The sequence below is a fragment of the Tympanuchus pallidicinctus genome, unplaced genomic scaffold (assembly GCF_026119805.1).
Source record: "Tympanuchus pallidicinctus isolate F22 unplaced genomic scaffold, pur_lepc_1.0 scaffold12, whole genome shotgun sequence".
In the NCBI taxonomy this organism is placed as follows: Eukaryota; Metazoa; Chordata; class Aves; order Galliformes; family Phasianidae; genus Tympanuchus; species Tympanuchus pallidicinctus.
In genome coordinates, this window is record NW_026294637.1 from 18,408,535 (window position 1) to 18,425,552 (window position 17,018).

Genomic DNA, 17,018 nt, shown 5'->3' on the forward strand with positions numbered 1-17,018 from the left:
TGTTTTAAAATCAAGCATTACCACAGTATTTTAATCAAATGACCACGACGTTGCTCCAAGTTACCTCAGGATACAATGCCCATCTCCCTACCTAGGATACAGTGGGTACTCGCCTCCCACTTACACGTGTTGATCCAGAGGTGGCAATGGTGCACACAGATTTACTCGAAGGCCAGCCTACATGGCATGCTCTGAAGCTTGGATGTGAAATGCCATTTCCCTCAGCTGTGGGCCTGCTGATGCTCCAAGGAGCTCTGCAGCAACAACTCTGGCAAGCTGAAGTTTCAACAGATGAGACTGAACTCCCAGGACAAACTGTTGTTTCTGTTAGTTTCTTCCTCAAAGACCCACACATTTAACTACTTGTTTGTTCTGCTAACAACTGCATGTACCTACAGCTTGCTTATCACAGGTTATATCAGATATGCTGTTTTTACAGCAACTAGATGAGGTATCAGGATGTTTGAGAATTCAGCATACTGACTTGAATACAAAGGTGAAGCATCTACCACTGAAATACAGGAGCACCTATTCGCTCTGTGACTTATGACTAAGAAAAGTGAGCCCAGGCATGACTTGCCTCCTTCTCATTATTTTCCTTTAGCACCTTCTGTAATAATGTGACAACAGGAAAGCCATGCAGAATCCATCTGTCTTTTCTTGAAGACTGTCCTCCTACAGTTATCAGGCTCCCTTCTTTGGTGGGGTAGAAGAAGGGAAAGGAAGGGAAACTATCACTGCAGTGAAACGCTCCATCAGGACATTTCTAATGCAGTGAGAACACTGACAATTGGTAGTTAGTTTCAATACAGAAAGTAGGCAAATTTCAATGCATATTACTAAAAAATGAAAGCCATCTTTAATTGTTAGATTTATTTCATTCCCATACGGTATGAAAAACGTAAGCCTCTTTGGGATATATTGTCAACAGCTGGGAAAATATGAGAGATCAGAAGCAAGTCTTCTCCCAGGTTTAGCTATTCAGCTGTATGAATCCTATTACACATGCAACCAAACTGAAAGCCAATCCTTTTTTTTCTCCAAATGACATTCAGCTGTTTCTGATATTACTGTATAATTTAGCAACTCTGAAATATTAGCAACCAATTAAGATCATATCCATACATTTGTTCCCTCCCTCTGGTGAGAGACACAATCCGATATTTTCCTGTACAACATGAAACTAGGATCACTTACAAATTAAGGCTACTTCTGTCAATCTTCACAGCCCTGTTTGTGAATAATAATGGAACTGCCCTCAGAGGTCATAATAAATATCAAGCTAGAGCTCATTCTTCCTATTATCCCATTCACCTTAAAAGAAATCATCAAAAAATCCTAAAAAAACCATCCCTTGCAGAGAAAGCATCCTCCATCTCCAGTTGATGTTTTTCACCCCGGTAACTTCTGCTTTCATCAATACCTACAGCCCATCCACTAGCAGGGAAACAGCCACCACCACTCCACAACTGGAGATGAGGCACATTGAATGCACTCTCCTTTGCTGAACATCAATTCAGAGTGGCACATGGTTCTGGTTTCAGGCAATATGGATTGCTGACAGTATGTAAGCTGGTAAGGCAGAAGACAAGCTGATAAAAACAACAGTTGTATACAATGAAGGGAGATAAACAGGAAAGGAAATCGGTTGATGTGGTAAGTGATATTACAGGAAGTGTATTTGTGTCTATTCGACATTCAGGCATCAAAAAACCCAAACCTTTAGCTATTGAACTGAGAAGCTCTGTATGTTCCAGCTAACCTGGAAGAGGTGATTTAAGGCAGGACATCAAATCCCCTCGTCCTCTTCCACTGCTGTCCAAGCTCAACTACTGCCTGACCAGCAACGCTCAGGTATCATACTGCACCTTTCTATTTCTCTCTCCTTATTCTGGGATATAATACAGGATAGGTAAAGGGTAAGAAGCATCTATCAATATCTGTTGAGTGTTCCTCAAAATACAGCAGAGCTTTTTGCTATTACAAGCTCTGTTCTGCCTGCACCTAATATTTCCTGTGAATTGCCCCTCTTTGCAATATAATTTACATAGAATTTCTTTGAACACAAGTACCTTTTAACCATTACCTTTACTCATCAGAAAACTAAAGAGCTGATACATCACCCAACTGCAATCACCACAGCCTGTATTTCATGGAGTTACAGAACACTCTGAGTTGGAAGGGTGAGCCCACAAGGCTCACTGAGTTCAACTCCTCTGCTTGTGCTGAGCACACTCAAAAGTCATGGAGCAGCCCAGCTGATCTGCATTTCCTCATGAGCTTTCAAATTTCTTTGCCAAGTCAACTGTAAATACGGTCATAAAATAAGAAATGAAAACGAATAAGCACAATCAAAGCATCCTATAAACTCTGCAATGCCTTCCTGCTTTCACCATGCACCGACAAATATTAATCTATTACTAATTTAAGCTAAATTAGGGCAATTCAATTGCAGTACATGCCAGCTTTAAACATGAATAGTCCACTGAATGTGAGAACTATTTTGGTCTCTATTTTAAATTAAAATGTGAGAAGTTTGGGGTGTGCATCAATGAGTTAGACTTCCCAAAAGAACCACACCTAAATGGGGACTTTGAAAAGGGTCATTTCTTAAACAGGGATGGAAGCAAGAAAGGAATCTAACTGAATTAAAACTTCTTTCCGCAACGCTGGACATACATGCAGCCATGAGAAACAGTAATGGTGATTTTCATGGAGGAAGACTAGCTAAGCAGTGTAAATTAAAATCAAAATTAACATGAAGAAAAGGCTTCCAGCATTAAAGAGGAGAACATACTGCTATGTTTACAGCAAAATAGCAATAAAGTGTACACAGCCAGTAGCAAAATATTCCCATGCTTTGGCTTTGGTTTTACAAAACACCGTCTGAAGTCAGTTTGAGCTTTCAGATGCTGTTTACGTTCCTCAAGCAAAATTTCAAAATGAGCCTTACAAGCTGTTCAGCTATCATTCAGACGGAGCCATTTTGATATTTTCAGACAGGGACTGAGACAGCAAGTTTGGAAATCACTCCCCTACTTTTAACATGAGCGCTGTCATCGTTTTTAAGAACTTCATTATGCACGCAGTAGTGGGGTCAGATCTGCTGCATTCATTGCAGTTGGGGTTTTTATCTACAGGACCCTAGGGTTTTTTCCATTTAAAAAAAATGATGATTTATGCATGCACATGTTTTTATACATGTAGATATGTGTGCATACAGAAGAACAGAGCTCAAGTGCAGAGCTGTATGAGGAAATGCCTTGGATTTTATAACACAATAACTGCCCTAGAGCAGCCCAATTATGCTAAATGGCATATATCACAGAAAAGCTATCTAGCTCAAATATCATAACCCCGTAACATTCTGTCCTGCCTTCTACATCTGAAAAACAATTTTTGACAAAGTGTGACAAACTCTGTTTGAATGGGGTGCTCTCATTAAACAGCCTTAAGGTCTGTTGAGTGAAAACCCACACAGCTACGTGTTGATACGGGACAGGCAAACGTGGGATCTCTCCAGGGGCCAGGCAATCCCCCTGCTGGCCCTGTCCCTAGGGAACTCCACCTCAGTGGAGTTTCTCTCCTCCTGCTTTTTGCAATCTCTCCCCATGCAGACCCCATCGGTCTCCCAAACCCCCTCAGGTTCTGAGCTAGCAGCAGTGGGTGCACGAGGCACGGAGCAGCTGTCAGGGCTCATTACTTTGCTCTTGTCCCCTGAGATCTGCAATCCAATTTTTGAGTATTTTTTCTTCTTTGCAGAAAATCTGAATTCCTGGCTGCCAGGGCTTGCAGCCTTACCGCTGTTTCAATCCACAAATCATTTCTTCTCTGCTAGACTTCTGAATGCCACTCACGGAACCTCAGGGACCCCTTCTGATTTTCCTTGCATTAAGACACATAAAATTGTACCAGACAGAAAGAACACAAAGACACTTTTTTTTATGAGTGAAAAAGTAGAACAAGTTTCAGGAAGAATACCCGACGGAGCCCTTCCCTTTGATTCAGATGGCTTTTTTTCCATCTTGCTCTGACATTTCATCCGCAATAACCTGCGTGTTTTCCAAGTTCCTCCATAGTCTCAGCTCTGTAACTAGCAGAATTGACAAAATATTTACAGTATCACCTTGAAAACAATACTAAACACTCTTGATTCACAGCACGTGGCTGCATACAAAATACTTTTCAAATTCTCTTTTTAAGATGTGAAAGAGCCTGAGAGGTTGCATTTGTTATCTGTGAAATCACCCCAAAAAGGTCTTGAACACAAGAGCTGCCTCGGGGCTTGAACCAGGCAAAGGGCAGACATCAAATTTATGTTACTGCTTACATATGGAAAATACCCCAAAGTACAACTTTTTCGAGTCAGAGCACAAACAAGCCTGTTGGTGCCAACTTCTGTATTTCTTTCAGCAGAAGCCAACATTTATCAAAAAGAAATGGCATTTACCTCCTGCGACAGAATAATGGAACCCACAGACACGGAAAATGTGGAGTACTTCATATATCTTGATTTACATAAGGCTTTTGACTTTGCCTCTCAGGACACTTCCAAAAACAAGCAAATACGTTCCAGATGAGGCTGCTACAAAAGTGGATTCATAACCGGTTGGAAAAAAATCACCCTCAGAACAGTTCTCAATGCTTCAGTGTCAAAACGAGAAGTGATACCGAGTTTGGATGCATGGGAGGGTATGCACACTTCCATATGATTCAACACATATACTTTTAGTTTTATTATTTTTTTTCTTTAACCAGCCCAGATGACAGCTTAGAGAAATACTTGTAATATTTATATGAATGCAAAGCTGGGAGGGCTGCAAGCACACTGAAGGGCATGTTTAGAATTTCAAAGCATGTTGTCAAAGTGGAGAAACAGCCTGAAAACAGCAAAGATTCGTCACTCGACAAGTTAAGCAAAAAGGGATATTATGTCTGTGATAACAGATCACAAGCTGAGATGAGCCCAAAGCACAGAGAGAAAAAAAAAAGAAGAAGAAGAAGAAGAAGAAGAAGCAATCATCCTCTGAAGGAGAGCTACAAGCTGGAAGACAGAAGAGCAAGTTGAAGAGTTGAAGCAAGAGAGGTTAAGGTTAGAAATTAAAACATATTCAGACTCTCCTTTCTGTGATAATTTAAAGACTTTGAGAAGCCTGCCCCAAAATTCAGGCTTATTTTCCCCATCTCTAGCATGAGTCAAATGCACAGAGAGCAGTGGTGTCTCCTGGCATGCAGTTCTACATGGCTGTGCTTTCAATCACTGCAGCGGCCAGCCGTAATGAAAATTACTTCCCGTAGTGTTAAATATGATGCTATGAATCACAAATGTTCTCTCCCAAGCTCAGAACATTTGCCATGAGAAGCACTAACAGACTTACTTCTCTGTGTTCTTCTGTCTTAGCAAGCACACGGAAATCCTGTCTTTCAGCAATAAAACACAGTGCCTTGAGCAATGCACTGACAGCTTTTTATTTTAAGTAGTAGACCTCCTTGATGTATTGCTTCCTCTTTTGGGGAACATTTGTTGCAGAGACTGCAAGCTGCTTTGGCTGCTTCTATGTCACCTGTTTTTCTGTACCTGAATCATTACTTGCAGATTCGAAAACTCAGAGAGCCTTAACAAATAACATTCTGAATTGTGCTATTTATATTTCACGGTTGAAGAGTAAGCACACTCCATCTGTATAAAGGACCCTCCTTCACAGAGAAGTTACATCCAGTTTTGACTACCAAGAATGTGAAAATCCGGCCACAGCTAGAACTCTTCTCAACCAGCATTGAGCTGCTGGAGCTGAAATAGTTTGTGAGCACAGAATCTGGGGGCTGGGAGATCTCGAGTCTGGGTCAGCCTGAAGGAACCTCCATCAAAAACACCACTGCAGCATAGAAATGTACTTCTGGCACAGCCGCAGCTGAAATGTGCCGACTCCAGAAAACGCAGGCTGTGTTTCTGATGTTCTCCACCATGCTGCAGGTCAGGAAAGCCCCAACTCCTACCAGGAGTGCTGTAACCTCACCTGCATTGCTATGAGACTTCAGAGAGCTCACGGCCAAAAGCTGGCAGAAAAGTATCAGCGCGAAATGAAATTATTCATGCAGCAGTAGTCCTGCACAGAATTCAATTACACAAAGAGAATACGAATTTTAAGTCAATAAATGATGTCTTCAAAACTCTCTGAGAATTAAGATTCACATAAGGCAATTCAGCGGAGGAATTAATATCACACAGTGCAACCCAAGTGGCGGTACACTTTCATCAGATTTGGTTTCCAGTGTCAAACTGTGCCTCCAATAGCACACATTCAAATTTCTCATAAGGAGATCAGCAGAAAAATACATACTACTAAATAGTCCTAATTTGACTTAAGACTATAAACAAAGATAAACGGGGCTTTTCACACCTCTCAGGCTGACACTTTCTGAATAATAGAATACTACTAGCAAGGAGACATCACAAGAGATGACCCCTGCTTGAACCAGAGACACCCTGGATGAGGTTGTTCAGGATCTCCTTTAGGTATTGCCTACAACAGCTCCAGGAATGGAAGTTTCACAGCTTTCAAGGCTCCTGGCAGCCACTTAGGCAGCCTGTGAGGTCCTCTCTCTACTCCTCCCAGTTGGGTGCACAACCTGCAAACTGCCTGAGGCTGTTCTCTGCCCATCTTCCCATCCCCGACGATGACAGAAAACCCTCTCCATCCCAGTATTAAGATCCAAAAATGTCTTCAGACCACTCGCTGTGATGCTGAGAGTCTGCTGGGGCATCAAGAAATCTCCCAACATGCCCCAGAACCCCCTGCATGTCCTGCCGCATCACCAAGCTGCCACTCCAGCACACACCACATGGTGAAGGATAACTTCATAGACCCTAAGGGCTGCAATCACGAGACTTTCTCCAGATGTGTAAAGGCTTCATCTATCACTTTCTCATGCTTATGTGGTCAGTATTGACATTCACTTTTTCAGATGTGTGAAAATGTTGCCCTTCCATGCTCTGATCCTTACACAGAAGCTCCTGACTGGCTCACCATCCTCTCCAAAACAAGACTGTAAGTGTTCATGTCAGTCAGCACACAAGCACAAATATCGTGCTTGTTTCCTCACCCTCCATCCTGTGAAGCTATCCCGATGCATCCTTGCAATCCCAATGGCCTCACAGCTCTGCATCTCCATGCAGACTCCTCAATTTCTCCTCCATGCTAGCAATATTCATTCACGTGCAGAACATCCTTCCTTGGCTACGGACTGTTTTTGAAGAAAATCTGAAGTTTAAAGAGATGGAAAGTTCCAGTATAAACAACTGTGATGTGGCACACCACTGGATACTGGCACCATTCAACTCATTCGCCTCAAGACCTCAGACCTGTCTAACTCCCAAAGATGGCACAGAATGGCAGACACCAACTTTCGCAATACAGAAGTACAGATTCACTCAGTGTTCTACGCTTACTTTGGAATTTTGAAGATGACGAATTGCATCTCAACTCATGTTTTGAAACCGTTCTCTAAATAACACGGCATATTTGTTTACAGTCAATGATTTTTCTTTATACAGCACTCAATAATCACTCCTTTTTTTTGGTGCCTGAGTACTTGTCAAACGCCCATCACACGGGGGTGACAGGGAACCATCTGCCTCCCTCCCCAGAGGCACCTCCTTTTACTTATTGCCACCTGTTCTTTTTTCAATTCCCAAACGGCAACTCTCAGCAACGCCAGATCCACTGGAAAAGGCCAGGCTACAGGTCCTGCCTGAATTTTTCAGTCTTGTCACTAGCATTTAACCTCCACAACGAAAACCCAAATGTATCCGTTACTGAGGTTCTCACAGCCACCAAGTTCACACAAAATAATGCTGTAAAAAGGACAACAGGAAATAGCCTCGTTATGATTCAGCGAGCATATTAGCATCCATACATTGGAAAACTGATGAGGTCAGGTGGTGACCTGCCAGAGAATAATCATTACTTTCAAAACAGAAATCAGGCAGAAATTCCCTTTCTTTAGGTTGTTCTCTTCTAAACTTATTAGCAGAATTACAGAATTTGAAAATAAAGCAGCCATTCCAGTGGTGGCCCTGGTGTCTATTGCCAGTCAGTTCTGTTCCAATTCTCCATTAATCCCTTCTGCACACACTGCAAGCTTTTCAGAATTCCACACAAATACAAAACAAACCAACCCAAAAAGAAACCTTGTGCCTGACCAACAGTTGTGTGCTGCAAGATTGCATGCACACAGCTCTGGGCCACTATGTTATATGAAGAATCAAAACAGTGTTTCCTCTGAAGCCAGTGTTTAAATACTGAAAGCCTCTTGTTGCAGCAGATAAGCATATTGTGTACTTTATGCCTGCTATATTTAAAAATGATGCAACCACCTAAGACTGAAGACAATATAATGTGATATTCCACTTCCAGACACTCAGCAGGCAACAGCAAAACCCCAGGCAGCTCAAACCAACACAAGTCGATTTCTAAATGAAGGGTTTAGGATGAAACACAGAAAAGACAATTAAGACCGGATCCAATATGCAAAGTGCAAATGGAGAACACTTTCATTGGTTTAATTCTATTTAACCTTTTTCAGACCACCTCCCTCAGAGCCTGAGTGCCTTTTCCAACGGCTCACGTTCACCCCCCACGGCAGCCAAACGTCGTCTTCCTCACTGGCAATTATATCATAATCAATGCTGTACTCCATTTATAGATGCCCACAAAGAGTCTCAGCCCATTTCTTCAACATAAAGAATTCATGTGGCCTGGCTGTGGGACAAACCGTAAGGCTTCTACTTTCTAATACAAATTTACTTTGTTAAAGATCAACTTGACAAGGCAACTGAAAGTGCGATTACCTGCACGTAAATAGTCCAGATGTTTCCCAGTTCCATTTAGGAAGAAGAAAACAGAACAGAAAGGGAAGGGACAGCTGCTAACTGGGAAGAATAACTTCAGTGAATACATAATCAACGTTTCTTCACTGAAATTACTTTTCAAATCGCCAAGGTAGCAAATTCTCATTGTCAAGTGTGGAATTTAAGACAAATAGATTTCTGAATTAATGACCGAAGTATTCAGAATCTTTTTTGTTCAACTTAGTGGGTTTTATTTCCATACCAAGCTAGATGTTGTGAAAGAACTGAAGTATATATCCTGCTTTCACTCTCCCTGAGTTATCTTTCCATCTTCACTGTTCATATATTGTGACAAGGTGCTAAAATAAGATCTCAAATATCCATTTTTTCTTTGACTGAGTATATCGTACCACTTTTCATACATCAGGACTGAATAAGACACAGCATATTCATGCCTAATTATATGACTTGTTATGTCACTACTCAATAGCAAAAGAAATAAATGTACTTTCAGTGATGTACCATGTGATCATCTCTACTGCTGGAGAGCAACAACTAATATGCATCAGCGTTAGAGTGGGAGTGCATTGTTAAAAACACTGCAGGCCATGTAACAGAATAATTTGACTTCTTGGGTGCATTTTTACACCTAATACGAGACTCCATCAACACTGCATCCATAATCCTTTGGCAGCATGCAAAAGAAAAAGGACAGCATTATAAGGCACAGTCCTTTAGTATAACAGGACAGGTTGCCAGAGTAGAACAGGAAGGAGAAACCATTGGGCACAAAACAGGGGAAGGGAAAGGAAGAAGAGTGAGACCACAGGAACTAAAATAATAACAGTAACAATCATTTATAAACCACTACTGGGTGAAAGTAGAAACTTTGGCAGGGCTTCAAAACCCAGGTTCATTAATTATTCAATATTTTTCAAACTCAAAAAATACGGACTAATGCTTCCGCCTGAATGATTTGGAAACCACTCAGGCGATTCATACATATAGCAGAAATAAAATTACTTTTAATAATTTTTCTGGCAACATGGTGATAGTAGGCCATTGCTGGATCCAGCCACCTAGCACCAGTGGGAGGTCAGAATCCCAGGGCTGTGAGTATTCAAGCTGCTGGATCCAGTTTCGCTCCCCACGTTATTGTTGAAATCCATGCATGTCCTCAGCCATCAATGAAACACACCCGTGTTCAAAGCTGAATTCAGAAGAAGTTAGAAGTGCACAACTACTCTACAGAACAACCAGAAAAGAAAAGAAAAATTTCTCTTTATGGCACACTCGTAACAGTTTACTCTCTGTACGTTGAATGCCAATACTGGGTCTAGCAGTTTCACATCTGTTAAAATTTTAAGAGTGAAGTTTCATCATGCCTCTGATCAGACCTGGGTGTTCCTGCTAAATCTTTCCATCCAAAAGCCTTGTGGTAAATGGAGAAACACACAAGAAACTGTAATTTTGAAACAGCATCCAAAAAAACCAAGCAGCATTGAGTAAAAAATGTACACCGTTAGTATCTTCTTGCCTGACTACTGATTTTCCACCTTATGTTCTTACAAATTATTTTCAAGAACAGTGTAACCTGAAAGATCAAAGCAAGCTGATGCCTCAGTACTGATGTTTGTACTACCAGTTTTTGTGGAAGGCAGTACCTCTTTTACCATAACAATAATTATCCTCTTTTAACATTTGAAATATGTAATGCAGGAAATTGTGTGTTTCAGTAACAAAAAGGTGAGCACTGTTACTAATTCCACTTACTGGAGCAAAGTAACAAATATTTATCTTCAGTCGCAGCTACACCTCAGTTACACCTGCAGTCACAGCTTGCCAAAACGACAGAGCTCACTCCTACTTTATTTTGTTTTCAACTGATAGCAGAAAAAAGCTCCTAACATTGGAATGACTTTGGTGTAGAATACTTCATTTGTTGTGTGCTCCATAAGAACTTTCTCCAGTTTTATAATTGCAGTGATAGTTTTCCATTTGGATATTTTTCAAAATCTCAGCATACAATTAATTTTTCAGATTTATGGCTGTGGTTTCTTAATGCACCAAGTATTTCCAAGACAAATTTCAAAACGCAAGGTGAGCCCTGCAGAACCTCTCAGCTCTCCTAAGTAACTATAAAAGATGACAGTGAATCCCTCAGATGGTTCAAAAAATCCCCCTAGTGGAGCTGAGTTACAGATAACGTGTCATGCAGAAAAGGCCCCTTGCAATTGTTCCCCCCTCCATCCTTTGGCATTAAAACATCACTGTTTATCTTACCGAGGTCAAGTATTATCAGCTGGGCTCCAGCCTGTGCATTTCCAACATCATTTTCGGCAATGCACTGATAGAATCCTTCATCTGATTTCACCAGACCCAAAACTTGTAGATTATGTTCTTTCTGAGGAGCAAAGGATAAACGCAACACTTAAAAATGGGCTGCAATTGCAAAAACAACGGTGTTTTATGACACATTTCTATGATAGGAGAAACTCCTGAACAGTAAAATACAGAAGCATATTTTGAGTTCCCGTCAGATTTCACACTGAATCCTCACATTATACAGCATCAAAAAGCAGCAGAAGCTCCTACTAATGGCTATCATTTTCTAGCATCACATATCACTGGCAAGTCATAACATTCCCACAGCCATTTTTATGATATTTTAAGCACTGCACATAACCACATAACTCACTGTTACAATTCTACAACCTCAGGTATACATAATTATACAGCCATTAAGTTCTAAGCTATGCCTCAGTAATGACTTTCACTACATCTAAAATTTCCCACCTGAAGCACCGGTGCATCAAAACTCACGATCCACAACTCAGTTCTATTTATATTTAAATCCCTGTTTGAAATTGTAATTTTCATCAATCACAGCTGACTGTAGCAAACCCAGTCGGTGTTCACAGTGAGCTCACATTCCAACAGGTGCAACCAACAATTTGTGTTTTGTCATCATGCACGTCCCTGTCTCTCATGGAAAGCCTAAGCTATCGAGAAACAGACAATTTCAGCTGCACATTTCAACGTTTCAGCAAAACGACCAAATTACAGAGCACTGCAGAATTCGAGAAACTAATTAATTCTTCCAGGCCTCAAACATCGATAGTATGAAAATAGGAAGCTGGTACCATGAAAGGACTTGGCTTCCACGCATATGTATCACGGAATCATAGGACCACCGAGCTTGGAAAAGGCTTCCAAGATCATCCAGTCACCACCTAGCACCAATATTTCCCACTAAACCACGTCCCTCCCTCAGCATGACGCCTAAATCAAAGGACTAAGAGTCAAGTCAGTAGCTTACAGTGCCCAAAACTGACTGCACACTTACAACGATTTTGAAGTAGTCGCTTGGAATCACCACGTCTCCGTTCTTGACCCACTTCACCGTTGGAGTAGGTTTTCCAGTCACTTCGCACTCAAAGACAATGTCCATAGATTCATGAGCGTAAATGTTTGCAGGTCGCTTCAGAAACTCAGGAGGAACTGAAAATAAAAAGGAAGACGAGAAATGGTGTTACTATATAACAAAGGAAAACTACGTAATATTGACTTTTTAAAACCAATGGACATAAAACCAAGATGAAACTTTCCTCGGATACCGACTGCTTTGAGTAACGTCTTACAGTCAGGTGTGACCAGTGCTATGTATTCAGTAAATCAGAAAGGTTCTTCCTGTAAGAACACAACACAGACCAAAGCTGCCACCTTTTATATTCAGAATGAGAAGAATTGAACTCAAGAACTTTCAAAGCCATAAAATCTCAACAAAGTCTATGGTAACACAATCCCCAAAGCACCCAATGCACAGGTATGGCAAAAACCTTTGGCGAAAAGCATGCCAACCAAGGAGCATCCAGCTGTGTGCGAGGACTCGAAGCTTCTGCAGCTCAGTGGGAGGAAGAATTGCTGTCTGCAGGCACACAGAATTTGAATACCATCTACTATGAAGAACGTACACAAATTTATTTGCTTTTATTAAACTCGGTGACATGAGGGCAATTTGCTGACTTACGTTGGTGGATCTGATTGTTCAGGTACCAGAAGAGTGAAAAGCAGCCTCTGCCCTTTAATATTTATCAAACAAAATCAATACAGAAGGGCTGCGGAGTTCAGGCAAATACTCTGCACATTTCACTCAGTGGTGTTTATCTCATACTAGGGAATAAGAAATCCTACTCTGTGCTAGATTCTGCCTATTGAATGATCCGTTTTCCTTCTAGTAAAAGTTTGTAGGTGGATTTAATTTCTTTTAAATCAGAAAGCTGGAGACAAGCTGCTCTCCCAGAACCTCACATTCAGGTTACAAATTATATAGGAGACCATTTAAATACGAAAATATTTACCTATGGAGTAGGAAGATGACTTAGCTGTCAGACACACGTAAACCTACACCAGGAACTACAGGAGGATGGTACACATTTACTGCTTCAAATCTTTCACATAGGAGCCCTTCTGCCTATGGCTCCCAACACCCACCCAGCAACCATTTCCAGAAATTTACCAAAGCTGCCATTAACTGCTTGGAACGATTCAGGTACTTTTGTACCCACCATCCACATCAGATGGCTGCCACGACCACAACCTTCGTCCTCTTGGAAGCTGCCTTCTGAGTTTAGTGGTGACAAAACTGGGGCTAATGATTCTTTTATTTCAAATTTCTGTTCTTCCCTGACATTTTTATTATCCGTGATCTGTGCTTCCTCTCTGCTCCTGTCCCACCACCCAGCCTTTATGTGGCCGGCCCATCAAGCCCTGTGCACACAGGCCGTTCTGCTACCCATCACCCACACCACCCTCAGTCATCTCCCATGTTTGCTCAAGTCTGTGCTAATCCTTGCATGCAGCTGGCAGATGATTTGCACGTTGTCTCAGACACGTCTCACCACTGACTTGAAAAACCAGCACGAACAGTGTTATTGCTACAGCAAACACCTTGCCCAACTCATCTCACCACTGTAGTTGCTCTTTCCTGGATGCACCACGATGAGTGCTGAGCCAGCCTATGGCAGATCACTGCCCTCTCATCTTCAGTATTTCTAACTAATGAGTAATCTGGTCCCAGTCTGCTTTATCAGTGCTCCCATTTCCTTTCCCTCTCTCCCCACACAGAGACATACACACACACTCCAATTTCTGAAGAGCCTCCATGACTGCAAAGCAGGAACACAACAGTTGGAAGCATTTCCCCATGAAGGACTTGCATTCCTATTATCTTAACAGTCTTCTCAAAGTGACACTAATTCTTTAGCTAATGCATTAAATTTACAGGAATCTTTACAGACACAAGCTAGCAACATTCACCATCAACTTGTATACAACTTGTTTAAAAAGAAAATCCATCTAATGATGTCAGAAGACACAAACTGCTGTACCTAGCAGCTCTGCCATGGAACTCAATGATGACAAGGGGCATACATAACAGAAGTCAGCATAAAATCAGGAGTGGTGCTTACTACAAAATAAAGCCACTCAAGGTGGCCTTTGCTAGGGTTACTTTATCAAATGTACCATGATATAAATTACTTTTAACTAAATGATGTAATGAAGACATCTGGAAATCCCTCATGTTCCTTCAGCATCTGGCAGTGCTTCCAGCTGGGGCATCATGCACAAGTGGGCCCCGTACTGAATCATAAGATCTGCCACAAAAGCACAAGTTGATCCAGACATCCTATCATCCACTCTCAAATATTTTTTACATAGGAGTTGAATTTTAAATATTATTTTTTCAAAATGACTTTGCTTTTCTGGCTTATGGAGGAAATGCCAAGCTATTTAGAGAGAGAAAATAATACCAGAAGTGCTCTTCCTTTATCGTTATCCTTTATTTTCCCATTAATGAATTATAAAAGTGCATTTTAAAGGCATTTTTTAGTTTAACTATGTCAGTGTTTAGTATTCACATCAATTTACACAATGCAAGTGCAGATGATGTTTGTGGTAGAGAAGTTCAATTGATAACCAGAGAGCAAATGAGCCAATTACCATATAAAATAAGATTTGTAATGGAAGATTATGTGTCCCGGTACCAAACAGACAATTAAACTTCAAAGAAGGCTTGGCAGCTCAGCCTACTCCTCTATCCCTCTCAATGGCAACAGACAAACGGCGACTGGCTTGCACGATGCTCGCAGCATTCCATGTGCAGCACAGCACCCTAGGAGCCTCAGCACAAGGCATCTGCCTCTCTTTGTAGACAGAAGGATGTAGGAGAAGCAAAAGGCAGCGCAGGACTGCAGCTCTGCGTTGGTGCTTGTGCACCAGCACGACCCAACACAAAGGAAAATGCTGTTATGTGTGGGTTCAATTTTAAATGGTCAAGTGTCAGACGCCTCCGAGTAAAAGTGAGGAATATTAAAGAAGCATCAGCTATGCTGAGCCTTACGGAAAGGCTGCTTCCTCAAATGTCTTTTCAGTGGTCAGTGGCTCTCTCTCATTAAGGCAGAAAGAGAACAATTTGGTGGCCTTCGGGGCTGCAGTCGAAAGAATCTATTTTCAATTGAGCCATCTGTACTGCTGCAAATGAGAGGGAAATTAATTACACCCATTCCTCCTCTCCAGCCCTCCAAAAGCTCTGCTTTCAGTCTTACAAGCGTGGATGGAAGAACAAAGGTTCCTAGCTTCACAACCTTACTTCAAACGTGAAGCCAGAAATGTGAAAGAAGCAAGAAAAGGCAACGCTCAAGTTCTGCACCATTAGAAAACTCAGTGCTTTCTGCTTGCTTAGTTACAGTGCAGTGAAATCTCTCTCCCAATACACTGCAGTGCTGCTGTTTCAGGCAGTCACTCATTTTCATGCTCCTTACCTCCTCCCCACAGCCAAACCATCCCATTCTGCCCCAGCAGGAGGAAAACATCAATGGTGGCAAAGTCGTATTTGCTGATAGTGGGAGAGCTAAGAAAGCCACACAGAGGCAGAGCGGTGGTGTGAAGCGTGGAGGTCATTTAGGCCTTCATAGCAAGAAAATAACACAAAAATACTCTAATGCCTCCTTTAAAAGGAATCCCCAAACGAACCAGGCATTCTGTGCCTGTGTCCCTCAGACAGGCGGCCAAACTGCTGTCTCACTTCCTCACAGGCACAGAACACGAGCAGTGCAAGAGCAGACTCCTCTGGGTGCAGCAGAAACCAAGATTGCAAATTACTTCTCAAGGACTTACTCTGTTTTTAAACAAGCACTAGTACTGCCGTTTGGCAGTACAAGCATAGCATCACACACAGAAAACACACACACACAATCAACTGCAAGAAATAGAGGTCTCTATTGCATCGTGTGGCTGTCCTCCATCACAGGCTGCAGCACCAGAGGACTGAAGTGCAGCATCACACTTCCAAATAGCAGTGGCTGAGGACAGGAATGAAGCAGTCACTGCTGCCTCCTCAGCCACCTCCAGCTGCCCCAGTGCACAGACATTAGGAGAGTGTTCTCTGAAATCACACTATCAAATCTTAATTCCTATTGTCTCTTTGCTCTTACATATACACCTGTGCAAACAATTTAAGCGTTCCTCTATCCATCAATGCGCGCCATTCAAACACAAAAGCAATTTCAGAATCCAGCTATTCCTGCACCTCCACATCTTGATACACAAACAAAGCAGAATAGATCCTTCTTTACAATGTATCTCTGATGAATCACTCCTTAAGCACAGGTGCTCAAATGCCTTCAATTTTGTAACCATGCTTGAATGGATGCAGTGGGTACATCCCAACCTTCTTGCTGCTCTGTTCTGAATAAGCAGCATTTCAATTGTGGATGCCCCATCCCTGAAGGCATTTGAGGCCAAACTGGATGTGGCTCTGGGCAGCCTGGTCTGCTGGTTGGTGACCCTGCACACAGCACAGGGTTGGAACCAGATGCGTCCTTTTCAACCCAGGCCATTCTATGATTCTATGAATCAGCATTTCAAATGATAAGACCAGAGTAGTTTTAACCTCCTCTCCTGGGAAGACAAGATATTGTTAGGCAAATCCTATTTCAGAATCCTTACAAAGTTAACATTAATTTTAACAACAGAACGTTTGTTTATGAGCAGGATGTAACCGGAGCACGATGATGACAATGTTAATCCATTCAGCAGCACCTGGAATCAATATTAACACGCTCAGTGGCACCACTGCAGTACACAGACTTCCTCCAGAGCAACC

The 17,018-nt window shown here is 41.8% G+C and overlaps 1 protein-coding gene across 7 annotated transcripts in view; it reads right to left on the minus strand.

Moving 5' to 3' along the window:
• NEO1 (neogenin 1) overlaps positions 1–17,018 on the minus strand; it is a 177,251-nt gene that overhangs the window by 55,444 nt on the left and 104,789 nt on the right. For all 7 annotated transcript variants that reach the window (XM_052672234.1, XM_052672232.1, XM_052672230.1 and 4 more), the window contains exons 6-7: positions 12,198–12,352; positions 11,135–11,255 (exon numbers count right to left, since the gene is read on the minus strand). In XM_052672234.1, the coding sequence (XP_052528194.1) occupies positions 11,135–11,255; positions 12,198–12,352 (276 nt within the window). The remainder of the gene's footprint in view (positions 1–11,134; positions 11,256–12,197; positions 12,353–17,018) is intronic.